We start from the raw sequence: 16,742 nt of genomic DNA, 5'->3' as shown, positions 1-16,742 counted from the left end.
ATGCTTGAGCCACGCCCAGTTTGGTCTCCTCACCTGGAAATTTTCCAGCAAACATCCCCATCCTTTTCATATGGGACTCCTCCTCCACCTTCAACCTCTAAATAGTTATTAGTCCTGTCAGTAGCATAAATTGTGACAGTATATTTCGTGTGACCAAAATTAATACTCACCCTCCCCTTCCCTCCATGCTGATCCACCATTAAAGTGACTTTCTAAACAATTTGGTCAGCGGTACTTTCAAGTTATCACGGACGATCACGGACAACAAGCGGTCGCCGGCTGAGTCGCCGACGAACGTCCGAAGTTATAGCGAAGTTTCATTGACGTTGGGAAGGTAATCCAGTATGTTGGAATTCCTAATTGTTGCAGTGCTTGCCGGCTTTCTTGGCGTTTTCGCCTTCGACTTTTTCACGAAGAAGAAAACTGAAGTCAATGGGGCTCATGTCGTGGTAAGATTTTCACGCTATCGCTGAAATCGTTCGCTCCCACACACGCTTGCTGTAATAAATAACAGCTGATTGTGTGTGAATAACTGCCGGGTTCTTTCTCTCCATCCAGGTCACTGGAGGTACAAGTGGTATTGGAAAGGCACTGGCGATTAAACTTGCCAAATGCGGAGCAAACGTGACGATTTTGGCGCGGAATATGGTTAGACTTGTCACATTGTGTGTATGCATGAAACATGTGGGGGTGGGGGAGGGGGGTGGAGGTGGAGAGAGGACAGGTGGTCTGAAGCATCTTCTTTCCATCCCCCATCCCCCTCCCTTTTGGTCCTGGATGTTTTTTGTTTTTTTTTTGTCTACCGCAATACACATACCTTATTCTTACTAATTTAAAAAAAAAAAAAAAAAAAAAAAAAAAAAAACACTTATTGCGCGTACTTAATTTCGCAAAAGTTCGAGAGCCAAATTTCGCGAGTATTAATTTTCGCGATTGCAAGAAAAATTTGAGAAAAAGTGTATTAAATTTCGCGATTTTGTCGGTGATTTATGGAGCAGTCGTCAGTAATTGGTTAAGTAACTATTGGAAACGTACAAAAGTCTGGCTCAATGTAACTACAAGAAGCCTGCAAACGGAAACTTTGGTGACTGTACCAAAGAGGTTTAGGCCAATTTACTAGAACGACGCAGTAATCAGAGGAAGGGTGCTAGTCAAAAACAAGACAAAAAGGTATTCTCAAGGGCAGATAGTTGCAGTGCCAAACAATTAAAAAAATTTTTTTTAAGGATATGCAATATGGTGTTAATTTTCGCGTGTTTAAATTTCGCGCAATGTTTTCTTCATGCATACTAAATTTCGCGATTATTTTGAAATCGCGAAAATTAGTACTTGCGAAAATAAGTAAAAATAAGGTACACTGTTTCAACATGCAAGCTCTACGTTGGGAAAATTCTCCCAGGCTCTCCACTCCGTAAAAACTAAAATCTTAATTTAAGATGTTTCGTGTTACCTCATGAGCACCAAAACAATAGCATAAGAAGTTATGTCAGCTATTGTTCTGGTGCTGAGGTAAGACGAAACGTCTTAAATTAATATTTTTGTTTTTTTATGGAGCAGAAGGTTTAGCCCCGCCCTTTTCCCCTGTCCTCGGTCACCGCTTCCCGCTGCTGCTGCATTGAGGATAAAATCATCTAAAGGCTTGGCCCAATGGAAGAGCCAGTACCGGTAGTCACAGGTATTTGCAAGGTGAATTCACATGCAGATCTTGCATCGAGTGGCCAAGTGGACTCACAAGTTTACTAGCAAGCGCACACAAGCTGTCAAAAATGGCATTTCAGGGCTAACACACATCGATCATAGTTAGTATGAGGGGACTGGTTATGAAAGCTGGCAGACTTCAAAGAAACATCTCTTTGTTATGGTTTTCGCTTGGTCACGTGATCTCGACCCTGCACACACTATGCACACATGCTGCAATTTAGCACTTAAAGTAAGCAACCAGACTTGTGTTGACTTGCATTGGGTGGCTAAATGGTAAAAAACTTGCTTCTACTTGCGTGCAAATTTGATCTCGATCAAAGTGAAATATGCAAGTCCCAGCATGAACAATCCGTTATAGTCCAAGCATATATACTGTACTAGCTGGCCTAAGTTTGTAGTACTTTCAAGTAATAAATACCTAGTTACTTTCCCTTTCTAGATAAGGAAGTCTCAGTGTATCTTACTACTTTACCCTCAAGCTTGAAAATAACTGCTGGGGATCATGAATACATTAATATAAGAGGATACTTTTATTAACATTTAACTTTTCTTAACTATACCAGGGTAGACTGGAGGAAACATTAAAAGAAGTAAAGAAACATTTAGCTCCAGAGAGAAAGGTATTTGTTTATATTTAAATGTAAGGTTACCATAGATACCAAGTCTCACACTTTTGGCGTGAGACTCACTCTTTTTGACCCAATCTCACGCAACCACGCTATTCAGACAAATTGCCACGCTTTTTCAAAAACACTTTAACTTGCAGTCTTAATATATTTCAGCTGCACTTTGGTAGAGATGAATGCTTATCAACTCTAATCATTTTGATATGCTAACCTTTACAACAATGCCCCTTGACCCCCCTAGAGGTACAGCCCTCCAGGCCTCAATATTGCCCCTTTGGGGCAGTTTCATTTCTCTATCCATACAGGGCTTTACCTAGGATTTTTTGTCCCCAGGGGCAAACTCTGCTAGACTCCGCTGCGGGGGCAAACTCCAGTATAGCTTTAAGAAATAGCCCAGCAAAATCAAACACTATGTTAGAAATTTAGTTTTCCTGGTGGGGGCAACTGCCCCCCCCCCCCTGGCTCCCCCCCCCCCCGCTAAGTAAGGCCCTGCCATACCAACCAAACAACTTGGCATCTATGGGTTACTACTAATTTCTCAATGACTTAAGTAATATATGGAGATGATTTTCACAGAAAATAGCTTTGGACTCCCCAAAACAGTTATAAAATTTTTAACATTAATTCATATTCTTCCCTTTTAGGGGTTAGCTCTGTCTGTAGATCTTTCTGGTGATGCACAAGACGTAGAAAATACCTTAGACCAGGTTTGTCAAAATGTTGATCTTCAACTTATATCCCAACAAAAAAAAAATGAACCATAGCTCTTGGAATCATAAAGATACCGATACATTAATTGCACTACAGCTGAAAGCTGAACAGGCTCAGGGTCCAGTTGTTTGAATGGTGGATAATACTATCCACTGGATCCAGGTGGATAGCGTAGTATGTTTAGTTAACAATTGCAAGTTATCCACTAGATAGTGATCATGATTTATTGTCCACCCTTCGAACATCTGTGCCCAGGGTAAAAAAATGTAGCAAGCAGATTACATCATTATCCAAATGATTTTCTTTTTTTATCACACAGGCTTGTGAAACTCAGGGTCCAGTAGACATTCTTATCAACTGTGCTGGTTTTGCAGTTTGTGGCTTGTTTGAAGAAACTTCAGTTGAAGATTTTAAGGTAAACTGCTTGTGAAATTGATAAATGTTTTTAATTAAATGTCATTTATTTATAGTGAAATCATTATCAAAATGATAATTTGCTGAGGGTGAGGAAATAAAGTCAGGCAAAATCCAGAGTGCAAACTGCAGACATTTAATATTTAATTCACTAAGTTTGCTGCATGATCTTCTCAGTATTAAAACTAGAAACATTTCCCTTCCATTTTTCTTGGAAATAAAAAAAAATTAATTATCATTACCAGTGATTGTTAGTACTCAAAACTTTAAGTGGTCAGTTATCGCAGGCAGTTATGTTTTGGCACTCACCACATAAAAATATTAAACTGTAAATTAATTTAAGTGCCGTTTTCCCAATGTATTATAATTATGTGTTGAGAATATTCTCTCAGCTTGTCTCACAGATTTTTTAAATACCTCCTACTCGTTCTATGATAACTATAATTCATAGATTAGGCATTTCACACAATGACAGTTAAGTTCCCTAATGATTAAACAAGTGTCAATGAATTTATTTTTTTTACAGGCCATGATAAACACAAACTACTTGGCTAGTGTGTTTACAAGCCATGCTGTGGTAAAGAAAATGAAACAGAGAAGGAAAGGACATATTGTGTTTGTCTCATCTATAGGTGGACAGGTATGTCAGCTTATAAAATAATGTCCTTTATAATATTCAAATATCAAGCTCACAAAGACATGCAAACAGTAAGATTAGATTATCATCCATTCTCTTCCCTAGAGCTACCAGTCCCTCTCTTAGCTAAGAGGGTCTGTGCATGAGGAAGGTAGCTCTGGGGTCACAAGATTTGATTGACTAGATTTTAACAATTAAGGGGTGTCAAAAATCATTTGTCCCCAGAGCCACCTGTCCCTTGTGCACGGGACCGGTGCTGGCGAAGTGGGATACGCGCATCTGGGAATGTAAGCGATCTAATGTTATATTCTAATCGTGGAGTTTTGAGGATTCAAATGAATGTGTTCTCTGTCACTGTTCCTTTCTAGTTTGGTATATTTGGTTTTACTGCTTATTCTCCTTCAAAGTTTGCTGTAAGAGGCTTTGCAGAAACCCTGTTTATGGAGGTAAAAATGATCACCATTGCCATTATTAATGTTTCTTATGGATGTTTGTTGAGAGTGATCAGTATGTATTAAAACAAACGAATAACAAATTGACAATTTGACACCCGTTCAGCTTTGCAAATGTGAAAAATGTATAATAAACAAATTCCCAAAGTAGAATAACCTCATGAAAAGTGCAAAGGTGGCAGAGGTTTAGCCTGCCAGCAGGCTCAGCATTTTCGAATACACACATGAGTGGGGAAGCGGCGAGAACTAGTCAGCATGCAAAGTGGCGTGGCAAGGAGGCGCTTGGTGGTGAATTTTGAGCAACTGGTATTATCATCCATACAGCCTTTTGTATTAAAATGAAAAAAGTTGAGTTTCTATAATATTTCATGACCATTCTATGCAAACTAATTTACTTTGAATATTAAATTTTATACAAGTAGAATTAAACTCATGGAAAGTAGCAACTACAGTGTTTATGTAAGACTCTCCAATCCAACTCCACTTTTCAGGTAAAGCCCTATGACATTGGCGTGTCTGTGGTTTTCCCACCCGACACAGACACACCAGGATTCGAAAATGAGAATAAGAACAAGGTATGAATGATCATGGTGTCAGAACCCATTCAATTCTAACCTGTCATCAGGCCTATTTTTTGCAGACATGTAAAGAGTAAATAAAAGTGCGAAACAATGGCCGGATTGCAGATCAATTAAATTGAAATTTATTTTTTTTTGTTATGGCATTGAAGCCACAGAAGCCAAATAGTTCTTAGTGAACATCAAACTAATTAGCAAGCATTATATCAATGACTATATTTATCTTTTAACAACAAAAAATAAATGCTGGAATTCTGATTTTTAAAACCCTCGATTTCTCCAACCTCCCAATAACTCAAACTAAAAGTTGTTTCCCTTGGATTAGCTTCACTCATTTCAGTGGACATTGCCATAGGGGAAAAAAAAAAAAAAAAAAAAAAAAAAAAAAAAAAAAAAAAAAAAAAAAAAAAAAAAAAAAAAAAAAAAAAAAAAAAAAAAAAAAAAAAAAAAAAAAAAAAAAAGGAAAAAAAAAAAAGAAAAAAAAAAAAACCCCCCCCAAAAAAAAAAAAAAAAAAAAAAAAAAAAAAAAAAAAAAAAAAAAAAAAAAAAAAAAAAAAAAAAAAAAAAAGGAAAAAAAAAAAAAAGAAACCTACCTATGAGGCAGAGGGGGGGGGGGGGGGGGTGTTGCGGTGCCAACATTTTTTTTGGGCAAAATGCTTAGAATTCGGGCAACAAGCCTAGAAAAAATAGAAAATAAGCCGAAAAGTCTAGCCAACATATATACCGAACTTTGTGGTTCAAAGTCCAAATTTCTCATTCATCTGCTTTCGTTTCCTCTCGTAAATTGCTATAACCATGTTCGATTTTTCTCCCAAATTCTGCGTGACCCCTCAATTTGATTAAGTTGCAATCAGCTTTTCCATAGCTTGAGCTGAACGTTTGCACACGATGGATTTAGTGCAAGACCTTGAAATAAAGCTGTTATAAATGTGATGAAGCTAATGCTTTCGACTCAAATGTTAGTTCTCAGGGCTAGCTTAAAACTTTCAACAAAATGTTTTAAAACCCATTCATCCCTAAATGTTTTACAGTCAACTCCCTCTATAACGGACAATTCCGGGACCATGCCCCATTTGGTGTCCGTAATAGAGATAATCCGTAGTAGCGAGAGTTATTTTCAGTAATTCTTATTCGCGGGACTTCAACTGCTGTCCGTAATAACGGGGTTTCCGTAATAGCGAGGTGTCCACAAGGCTGGCTGTATTTCAATGCACGTTTTATTTTCCATTTTATATGCCTCTTTATAAAAAAAAAAAAAAAAAAAAAAAAAAAAAAAAAAATTTTTTTTTCATACAAAACCCCCCAAAAAAAAAAAAAAAAAAAAAAAAAAACCCAAACGTTCATAACTAATATTTATTCGGCTTTTAACTCATGCCATTTTTTCGGGCAAAAAGGTCTCCACCCCCCCAGGAACGAAGGTGCGCGTACGCCTATGGACATTGCATTTTTACTCCTGATTTCTCATAGTCCCGATGTCTCACATGATGTCTCTTTTGTTTAGTTTAGTTTTGAATTCCTAGAACTTCCGATGTCTCGAACCAATCCTTGGAGATTCACCACCTGATTTCCACCTCTATATATAACTGTTGAAATACTTCTCTTCTTATTTGGTGAACCAGCTGTCAAACAAAGTAAACTCATCCAAATATAAAATGTCTTCTCAGAGCCTAGGAGTATTACTAGCCTTTGTCAAGTTGCCTCAATACATTGAAAACAAATCAAATCATCTCTCATCCCCTCCCCCCGCCCCCACCCCACATTTTTATCATGTTGACATGTCTGTGTAATAAATTTATTTTTCATTTTATTTCAGCCCGAGGAAACCCATCTTATTAGCAGTTCAGGCGGCCTTTTTACGCCTGAACAAGTTGCAGCAAACATAGTTACAGGGATCAAGGTAATCACACGACCTATTTTGACTTTTTCTCTTCTTGGAGTCTGCCCTTTGATTAGCCTCCCACGCCAGCACTTGATTTAAGGAGTGAAACACGATCGCCCCAAAACACGACTGCAAGGGAGCCTAGCCCTTTCATATATTATTGTGAGTGATGTACAGTACCGCTCAGAAATAAGCGTCCCAAAATATACGCGAAATACGCGTATGCTTTTGCGTATACGCGCGTATGCGTATGTGCGTCTGCGAATCTGCGTATGTGCGTATACTCTGTGTACGCGTATGCCCTTTGTATACCCTCTGTATACCCCTTTCAAGTCATGTTAAGTAATTCACTTCCCATCTACATTTTTGTGTGCCCACGTTTTTTCTCTCTTTGGCAGTACTGACGATAGTGGTTCTTAAGGCTGCAGGTTCACTAGAAACAGAATCGGAATTTCAATCAGAAGCACAGAGCGTTGCGATCTGGTGAAAAGCAAACCGACGGAGTCGTAGCGGGTTTCCAATTCTGCTTATGACTCCGTCACTTATGATCCAGTGAAAACTTAATTGTCAGAGTCGCAAGCAGAAGCTCTCAAGGCCCTCCGAAAGGGCCTAGCATTGTGAATGGCCATGGTTTGTTCTGCCGCTTCTGCTTGCGACTGTCTAGTTTTCATTGGATCATAAGCGACGGAGTCATTTAAGCGGAATCGGAAGAAAATGGAAACGTTTTGATTCTCCCGACTCCGATTCCATCGTGCTTATGACTCCGATTTTCGATTTTCACTAGGTCGTAAGCGCTCTTACGACTCAAATTACAGCTCCAACTACCACTCCATCGCTAGTGAAAACCAGCCTTAAATATCACCATCCAGTAATTTGTGGCAGGTGATTGTCAGAATTTAGCAGAAAATGGCGAGAAACCGTGTTCATCTCCTTTCCCGCATCTTTTTCAGCAATTTTCTCATTTAACTTTAAATTGAGTCTTGCACACCAGTATCACCCACAAACATACAGTGCATCACTCTTATTTTCCAAGCTACTAAACCCTGCAATTCCTGCATGTCAGGCTTGTGATCAGACCAATTGGGTTCTCCTGCCATAATAAACATAACAGACCTACAGGTTATTGAGTAGATAAATAAACGATTTGCCGAAAGACATAGTTAGCTCTACAATTATTCAGAACGTAAGTGTCGAGTTCAAAAAGAACATTCAGAAAATTACCTCCCTATACATTAAGTGGATAATAATCCTATACACTCATTTTCTGTAACCTGCGATCAGGCGTTCTTTATCGCGCAGCAGTAGAGTCAACGGTAACCTGAGTATCAGGCCTTCCTAAGGGGAGGGGGGAGGGTAGGGAAGGAAAGAGGAGAGATTTCCGTCCGCGCGCCTTCCTTTTCCCCCTACCCCTTAGAAAAGCCTGATACTCAGGCTAAGTCAACGGTAAAATGAACTTTTTCTCCTTCCTCACCGCCACGAAAAAACAAAAGAACGCCTGATCGCACGTTACATTTTCTGTAAAAGAACCAATCGGCAACGAGCGCGTGGGCTATGAAACAAACCAAAAAGCCAAGAGGTGTTGGAAAAGTCAACTGAAGAGGGGTTGGTGGTTCAAGAAATCATCTGTGAGTAAATTCTGATACAGCTTTGTTTTTAATTCCAGGAGAGAAGATTCTTTATAACTTGTGGATTTGATGGATTCGTTGTGAACCTTTTAACATCTGGTGTTGCCCCGGTGTCTTCGTTATTTGAACTTTTCACGCAAGTATGTTAACAAACATTTGTCTACAGACTAACTCGCCCCCAAATGTTTCTCATGGAAAGGTTATTTCAGATCTGAGGAATAATTGTTCACACTAATTCCCATCACCCCCGACTGGAAGATATTGCCTAGTTCCAAGGCTACATCGCTAAGGAATTTGTTTCAGTTTGTTAATTCTTGTCCCGTTTTGTCCATACAGGTCATCTTGATGGGGCCGTTAAGACTCGTCCTGGCGTTGCACTTGTATTATTATGATCACATTGTCAAGAAAGGAATGCAGAAGAGAGAGGCAAGCAAGAAGACAAACTAATGGATGAGCTTCAATTATACCGTGGACAACGCCAACGCATACGTACAATGCCAATAATGAGCCCACCGCCGGGTTAGCGTAGTCCTGGGTCAAACGCGTGATTGTGGACGTGTTTCGTCTTGAGAGAGAGAATTTTTCTAAGAAACGTTAACTTTCACGTCACAATGGCGTCAATACGGCCGTCTTCAAGCGGCGAGCATTTTTCGTCCCGACTACACTCCGATCCATTTACACTTTACTCTTTTGAAAGCCTTCCTAAACAGCCACCTCTATGCAACAGGCAGTTATCTGCTTTAGGCTGGCCGTTGTATACAGGTTTATCTTTAAAATCGTTTTAGGCAGGCTTTTTCTAATTCCTTTGCTCATCGAAGGAGAAAGGAGAGTTACCTGGAAATGATAGGTAAGGGGTTGAACCCCTACAAAGGGCGCGCGGAATAGAGGGTTTGGGTACTGGACTACGACCAAATTGCATGTTGTATTTTAACACCAAGAAAATGCCAACGTTTCACGCTGACACATACATGTGTTTAGTGTTAGACCGGTGTGTGGGCTCATTATTACCATTATACCGTGTTTCCTAACTGAGAAAAATGTCAAAAATAAATTATACTTTCAGGAATTCAAATCATAAAAATAAAGATGTATGAAAATTCTCAAGCGTGGCCTTGTGATGACTGTGTGTCATCAAGTTAGTTAAATAAACCCTCCAAAAAATTATTTTAATAAATATAAGCCAAGCGCCTAAGTCAGACTTTTACGGTATTAAAGCTGATTGTTTGTTATCTTACCCCCCCCCCCCCCAAAAAAAAAAAAAAAAAGGAAAAAAGAAAAGAAAAAGAAAAATTAGGCTTCAAAGTAGGAGACTGATTTTGTCTCCAGCGTTTTTTCAGTTCTTTATGTTAAAATCCTTACTAGATTCTTACTCTCTTTCTTTTTACCGCAGTTCACACTATATACAGGGCCGTGACCGGAGTTTTAACGCGTAGACGATGCAAAAGCTAAAAGCTGTGAGCGCGAAGGTGCGAGCCACTAGTGGGGTATGGAGAAACTTTTGAAATCTAAAAGTTATGAAACGCTATTTTCAGCAGTTTTCATGAGGTTTTTAATTTTTTTCGAGAAAATTAATCTCACTGAACTGGGGATTATTTTCCCAACCGAGCGTATTTGTTTTGAATTCTTGTGACTTAAAATCTGGACGAAGTAAGTGCCTCGTCTTGTCTCTTGCCAGCTACGGCCCTGCCAAATATGAGTTAATTTAAGTCGTTATCCAGTACACGGTTCTTGTTTTATCGCTTTTTATCGCTTGTTTTCCTTTGGGCCTTTTGTTTCACGCCCATGCAAAAACACCGGCAAGTTCTCTATACGTTTTGGTGGTTTTCCTGTTTTCTTCGAGACATTTTCCTGAGACTTATTTAAATTGACGTAATGGTAAAATCATTTCAACTTCTTTGCATTACGTGATCGTGTGATAACGCATGATTCACACAGATCATTAGAGTGATTTCATTTAACCCGTGAAACAATATCTAGCAGTTTGTGCGTAATAATCGAACGGAAACAAAACAATGAAATTTGTGTCTAATAGTATCTAAAAGTGTAATAACTATTTCACGGGTTAACTGAAATCACTCTACCATGAATATTAAAGTGTATTACATACTTCGTATAATTGTGTAAGAACCATTCATCCTGTTTATCAAAAAAAATAACGACTTCCACACTGCCGGTCGAGAATTTTAAATTTTATTTTTTTTAAGGGGCGTTTCCTTGGATACTCTACTAGAAAGGTGTGAAATGTTTTAGAACACTGAAATAGTCATGGAGTTTTAGATTGAATGAAAAACTGTGTCATAAAATTCAGGAATTCTTTTATTTCCTGCACGATTCTAAAAATAGCCCTGACTATGTAAACTCGACCCCACCCCCGTAGGCATGACCTTCGAATGCGCAGTAATCTTGCGCAGTTGGTTCGTTTTGAATGTCGATTTGAGGAATGCATTTGCAAGTTGTTTTGTGGCACCAGTCGAAGAGATACAAGCAAAATTCCTGATGTCCAAGCTACTCAGGGGATCTCGGAAAGTACCTACACAGTTAGATCTTAGTATTATCGAAGTCAAGTCCAAGGTAAGGCGGTAATTTTTGCGGAATCCATACAACAATAGCAAGCTAAGTCGTGCAGAAAAACGTCCTTCGATTATGTGAGATAAGCTTGAATTCGCCGCTTTTTCTCCGCAGTTCGATGCAGAATTTCGGAGGTTTCCCTTGGATAAAACGCAGTTGAAGAGTTTTGAAGAATTCTACAAGCATGTACAGACGATTCACAAGCTGCAAACCATCCCGTTTTCGACGTGGTACACAGATATGCACGGAGATTTACTTCCCATCAACAACGATGATAATTTCTTGGTGGCTGTGACAACTGCTCGTCCGCTTTTACGGGTTTTCGTCCAACGCAAAGGTACGCAACGTAAAACATTACTATTTTAATTTGAAAATGCTTATTTAATCGATTGATTTAGAAATCGCTCCCTTGTTTAAGGCAATTCCAGAAAGTGCTATAAGCGCATTAAACTACGTTTGAAAATAATTGAAAATGGTCCAGTAATTTGAAACACTGTTGAAAGCGTCTAAATTTTTACTTCGGCATTGATCAGCTTAGCTTTTGGGTTTTATAATTCTTTGCGTGTTTTATATAAACTTGTAAAATGTGATGATTCAATTTTGGGGTTTTGCTTTCTATAATTTGATGTTTTGCAGATGAGATGCTTAAAAAAATTAATTGCATTTAGAATATAATTTAAGCATCAGGCATCTTTTCCAACATAAATTCAATTAAAATCAGTTTCGAATGATGTTGTGTTTTTATTTACTCAAACCACTATCGAACATTATTTTTCTAAGCTTCAGTTTCTTTGTTTACGTCATGAAATGTGTTTCGAGACGAGATTCTTTGATATTTTTGTTTTGTTTCTAAGATCAATTTCTACAAAAATGTCAATTTTAGTTTTTGTTGTCTCTTTTAGTTATCGACGTTAAAAGAGTCGAAGTTAAATACAAATTTCCAAAATTTAAGTTCAGAAGTTTTTTATTGCTTGTAAGTCCAGTAATAACTTGTAGATTTCAATTATTTTAAACATATTTGTGCTTCAAGAAATCACTTGTATAACACAAGTGTCCTGATATTAATACAATATCTGTATTAAAAATGAGAAACTGTAAAGCAAATATTGTTTAAAGCATTTTTTTCCATATGACTGAAACTGAAGTGCTGTTAATTTTCGAGAACAGCAGTATTTTGATATTAATAACAATGCACCCCAATTCTTTCTTCCAATGTTTGTTTACGCAAACAAAAAAAAAAGTTCTTCATACAAACCATTTTCAGACTGACGTGCCCTAATGCACAAGTTGTTTATGTTTGCATGAGTATGATATTACTATTATTGCTTGGACAAAATTTATCCATTTTTTAAACCTGTGTCAATGGGAGACTTGTTATTTTAAAACGATTTTGGATTGAGTGTCATAAAACCAAAACCAAAGTAATGGATGATCCAGTGAACCAATCAAATCTTGAAATAAATAACGTAGGTGGCATGAAAATGGAAAAATGAGTTCGCACAAATTATGATTGTAGAGTTTTTGGTTTTGGATTTACTTTTGATTTCCTGATTTCCGATGTCGTCCCGTGCTGTAATTGTTAAGCGCATTGAGCTTTGGGAAATGCGATATAGAAGTACCCCATTCTGTTTTGACTGGAAAGGTGGCGTAATTTTTTAAACCAATCACCTAGCATATTAATGCAAAAACAAATTTCCTCGGCAGTCAACTACCCCCTATGGTATGGTAAAGAAAGATTCCTATCTTCTAGCTCAATAATAGCAAAGAAAAGATATATTCCTGGGTGGCCAGAAGCTAGTTTTACAGCACATGGATGGATTACAGTTCTGTAATGCACTATCTGCTGTGGCACCACAGTTTCAAATTTTTGGTTTTAGATTTCTAGTAACTTCAGGAAGGCCACTTACATCAAGCAATAGCATTTCTGATATCTCCAGACATCACAGATGGCAACTAAAATTTATGTCCCCTCCATTTTTGCTCCGTACCAAAAGGACTGTTTTGTTGTCTACTGTAGGTGCATGTAGCTGCTCGGCATGACATCAAAAATGTGCCCTTTGGAACGAAAGCATTGCAGAATTTTTATAGTCATTTTACTTCATTAAATCTCTAATATTAATGATCATTAATTTGCATGTACACACTGTAGCATGGTATGAAAATTCAAAACACAGATGTAAAAAAGGTGCCATTGTGTTTCAGGAAACATCACAGAAGAGAATGCACTACCTCCTGAAGTACCTAGGCGTCGGAACTTGTTATCAAATCTTACAAACCCTGCCAAGTCACACCTCAATAGGATATCAATCAGCGGCCCTCAGGACTTCCGCCGAGTTTCTGCGATCGTTGATGTGGACATTATCCCCGAAACTCAACGCCGTGTTAAATTATTGAAGCATAATACCGACAAACCACTTGGATTCTACATACGTGACGGAACCAGTGTGCGAGTAACACCTAGTGGATTAGAAAAAGTTCCAGGTATTTTTATTTCCAGGCTCGTCCCAGGTGGACTTGCTGAAAGTACCGGCTTATTAGCAGTCAACGACGAGGTTCTCGAGGTAAATGGAATTGAAGTTGCAGGAAAAACTTTGGATCAGGTGACTGACATGATGATCGCAAACAGTCACAACCTTATCATAACTGTGAAACCGTCGAATCAGTTTAATAATCCAGTTATTGGAAGGTTCAACTCCAAGATTGCCGAGCCAGACCGTTCAAAGTCTCAGAGCCTTACAAACTTAGCGACACATTCTATTAATAACCCTGTTCTGAGCGCAGGATCACCGACTATGCATCATGCTTACCACAATGAATTGGCAGAAGAAATTCCAGACAGCGACGAAGAGGAACACCCGACAGTTGACGAGGATGGTATTTTATCAATATGATCAGTTTTCCATACAAGCCCATCAAGAAACTTTACTACACAAATGTACAGTATTGAGATGAACTATAGTTTGGGTAAAAGCAATTTTAGGTAGTTTATACAATTAACTTTTTAGATGCATACTATATATTAATCTTTTCTGTTAGCACAGTTGAACTGCTAAATTGAAGTACTGATAGCGTCCTGGCTTTCAGTAAGACATTTAGAAAAGAGGAAGGTGTCACAATGCAAAATTAATTAGTATGCTGTTTTCAAAATCTTTTTCTAAGAAAAAAAAAAAACATTTCCCTATGAATCCCTGCAGATAATACCTTTCCAATAAAAAAGCTATTTCAGTACTTTTTTTATGATGAGAACATCTACATGATTGTGTTCAGCCAAGATTTTCAGGAAAATATTGCACTGTTTCAAGATACCATTTTAGATTTAAATTATTTTTTTTCCTTTCATTGACATAACATGTAACTTAAGCAAGTAACACATACACTAAGAGTTAATATGTATTTGGCATGATTTTTTCCCAGGGGGGTACTCCGACCTGTGAATGACGGGGATGATCGAATGAAGGCAAAACTTAGGGCCTAAAAAAGTCCCTAAGTCTTCCGACATTACCCAAAAAAATCCCTGGACCAAAAAAAAACCCTTAAAAATCCCTTGTCAAATTACCCCTAAATTGCCAGGAGGGCAAATAACGCTCGGGTTTGATTATTCATCATACCATAAATACGCCAAGGCCGTGCCAAAGCACTTAAGTTTGTTTTTAATACCCTAAAAGATCCCTTATTTGAATCAAGTCACCCAAAAAAATACTTGCCAAATCTTCTTACCCAAAAAAATCCCAGAATCGAAAATTTCAAACCCAAAATAATCCTTCGATCATCCCCGTCATTTACAAGCCGGAGTACCCCCCCCCCCCCCTGGGATTTTTTTACTTTGTCTTTGCCATTTGAAATGGATGAAAACTTGGTAACAATTTCCGCTTTGTTTTTGTGACATTACTATAGCCATAAGAATTTTGGTTCATGTACACATGTATTTTGTTTGTGGTGACAAAGTCAATGGTTTTTCTGCCTTGGTTAAAATTTTATCAATTTTTGGTCAAAAATTTGCCATCCTGAGCTTGGTTATTGACAAAACAATATTATTCTTAGAAAACTAGATGACGTGAAATCTCGTCTGCCTTGTCAGTGTCCTTTCACTTGTGTTGGTTAAATGTACCAGCAGCATGATTTTTCTCTTGGAGACAAGTTTTGATTTTTTCGTACACAAGTGATCACCAGACATGACACAGATTTCTGTAGATTACATTCATTCATCAGCATTATTTTGGATTGAAAGATTAAGGTGTTTCTGGTGGGGGAGGTACCTGTTTCAGAAATCAGGTTGGGAACTTGTATGATGACAATTTTTACTTGCATGTTTCACTGAATTATTTGGTTTTGTACCAATCTGAGGTGGAGATTTTTTCTTTAAGTAATGATACAATGTCTTCATTTATTATTTTTCAACATTACTCACCTGGCAGACAGAGCATAACATAATGGCCATCTCTCTCAATGGACATACCGGTAGTTCAATCAATACAAAAATTTCATATCCCACATTCACACCAAAACCTAACATGTTGTTAATGTACATTTTACGAACAATTGCTACTGAGGTTGATTGGCTTGAAAGTTCTTAAGTGTGAAATTTTAAAGGCGCACTTTAATATTGACTTTGCTTTTCCAGTATTTTGCATTTTCGTTTCACACTTAGTATTCAGACTAACAAAAGGTTTCTGTTTCTTTTGCATTTTCTAACCGTCATACTTTGGAATAAACAACAGTTTAAATTTATTCTTTTTCTGATTTGGAATAATTTCAGAAAGAACAACTGAACATTATTATTAATTTGTTTGAGGCACTAATTTGGTGCTTTCATCTCTTTTACTGGTGATTGGTACTAGCTAAAGCTCTATTTTTCGCCACTGGTTTTCAAACTTTTATACTTCATTTGGCAAGTAAACATGTTTTGTTGGTGCGAATGGGATACATTATTATACATTTGTAGATTTGGCATGAGAACAAATTTTATAAAATCTAAAGGAAAACAGATGTTGACCAAAATTATCAGCAAGTACAGTGACAGACCAAATAGGGTAAAACTCTTTTAATCTTTTAAGCCCCAGCAATGTCAGCATCAATCTCTTCCTCAGAGGCCATTATCCTTCTGGTCAGACCTCTGGGCTTGACTGAAAGGGGCCAAAAACACGGCCAAATCTGATTGGTTGTTGAAAACTTGTTTATTTCATCCACAATCTCTGTTGCACGCGCATGATCAAACCAGAACCAGGAATTCTTCCCGGCTCTGGGAACAAGATTGTATCAGCATGAATGAATGATCAGTATTATCTTCTCCTTAAAATAGTGATACAAAGCTAAGTGTACAGGTAATAAGAACAAAGACATTGGTCACCAATGGCAAATTCTCCCAACTAATGCTTCATGAAATGTATAGGCTCCAGCGAGGAGAATTTGCATGTGGACAATAGGGCTTGAAAGGTTAAACTATATAGGAACTGTAGATACAGAGCTGAAATTAGTTTTATCAAGAAATAAAGATTCAACATTGCTTAGCAAAACTTAGTTTTATATTGTCTTGGGTGTATATATAAGTGGA

General features: G+C 37.8%; 2 protein-coding genes across 2 annotated transcripts; both read left to right on the top strand.

The window, feature by feature from the left end:
• The first annotated feature begins 260 nt into the window (after window positions 1–260).
• Window positions 261–9,727, top strand: LOC144649715 (3-ketodihydrosphingosine reductase-like). Its single transcript, XM_078509278.1, has 11 exons — window positions 261–449; window positions 559–648; window positions 2,265–2,321; window positions 2,972–3,034; window positions 3,358–3,453; window positions 3,979–4,092; window positions 4,458–4,535; window positions 5,033–5,116; window positions 6,933–7,016; window positions 8,662–8,763; window positions 8,960–9,727. The coding sequence occupies exons 1-11, from the start codon at window positions 345–347 to the stop codon at window positions 9,068–9,070; spliced, it is 984 nt and encodes a 327-aa protein (XP_078365404.1). The 5' UTR covers window positions 261–344; the 3' UTR covers window positions 9,071–9,727.
• A 1,275-nt stretch (window positions 9,728–11,002) lies between these two features.
• LOC144649714 (partitioning defective protein 6-like) lies at window positions 11,003–16,704 on the top strand. Its single transcript, XM_078509277.1, has 3 exons — window positions 11,003–11,194; window positions 11,306–11,528; window positions 13,394–16,704. Exons 1-3 carry the CDS (start codon window positions 11,003–11,005, stop codon window positions 14,080–14,082), a joined length of 1,104 nt encoding a protein of 367 aa, XP_078365403.1. The 3' UTR covers window positions 14,083–16,704.
• Window positions 16,705–16,742: the final 38 nt, after the last annotated feature.

This window comes from Oculina patagonica, chromosome 4, assembly GCF_052425735.1.
Source record: "Oculina patagonica isolate OP01 chromosome 4, crgOcupat, whole genome shotgun sequence".
NCBI lineage: Eukaryota > Metazoa > Cnidaria > Anthozoa > Scleractinia > Oculinidae > Oculina > Oculina patagonica.
The sequence above is the reverse complement of the archived record's forward strand: the minus strand, read 5'-3'. Positions and strand labels throughout refer to the sequence as shown.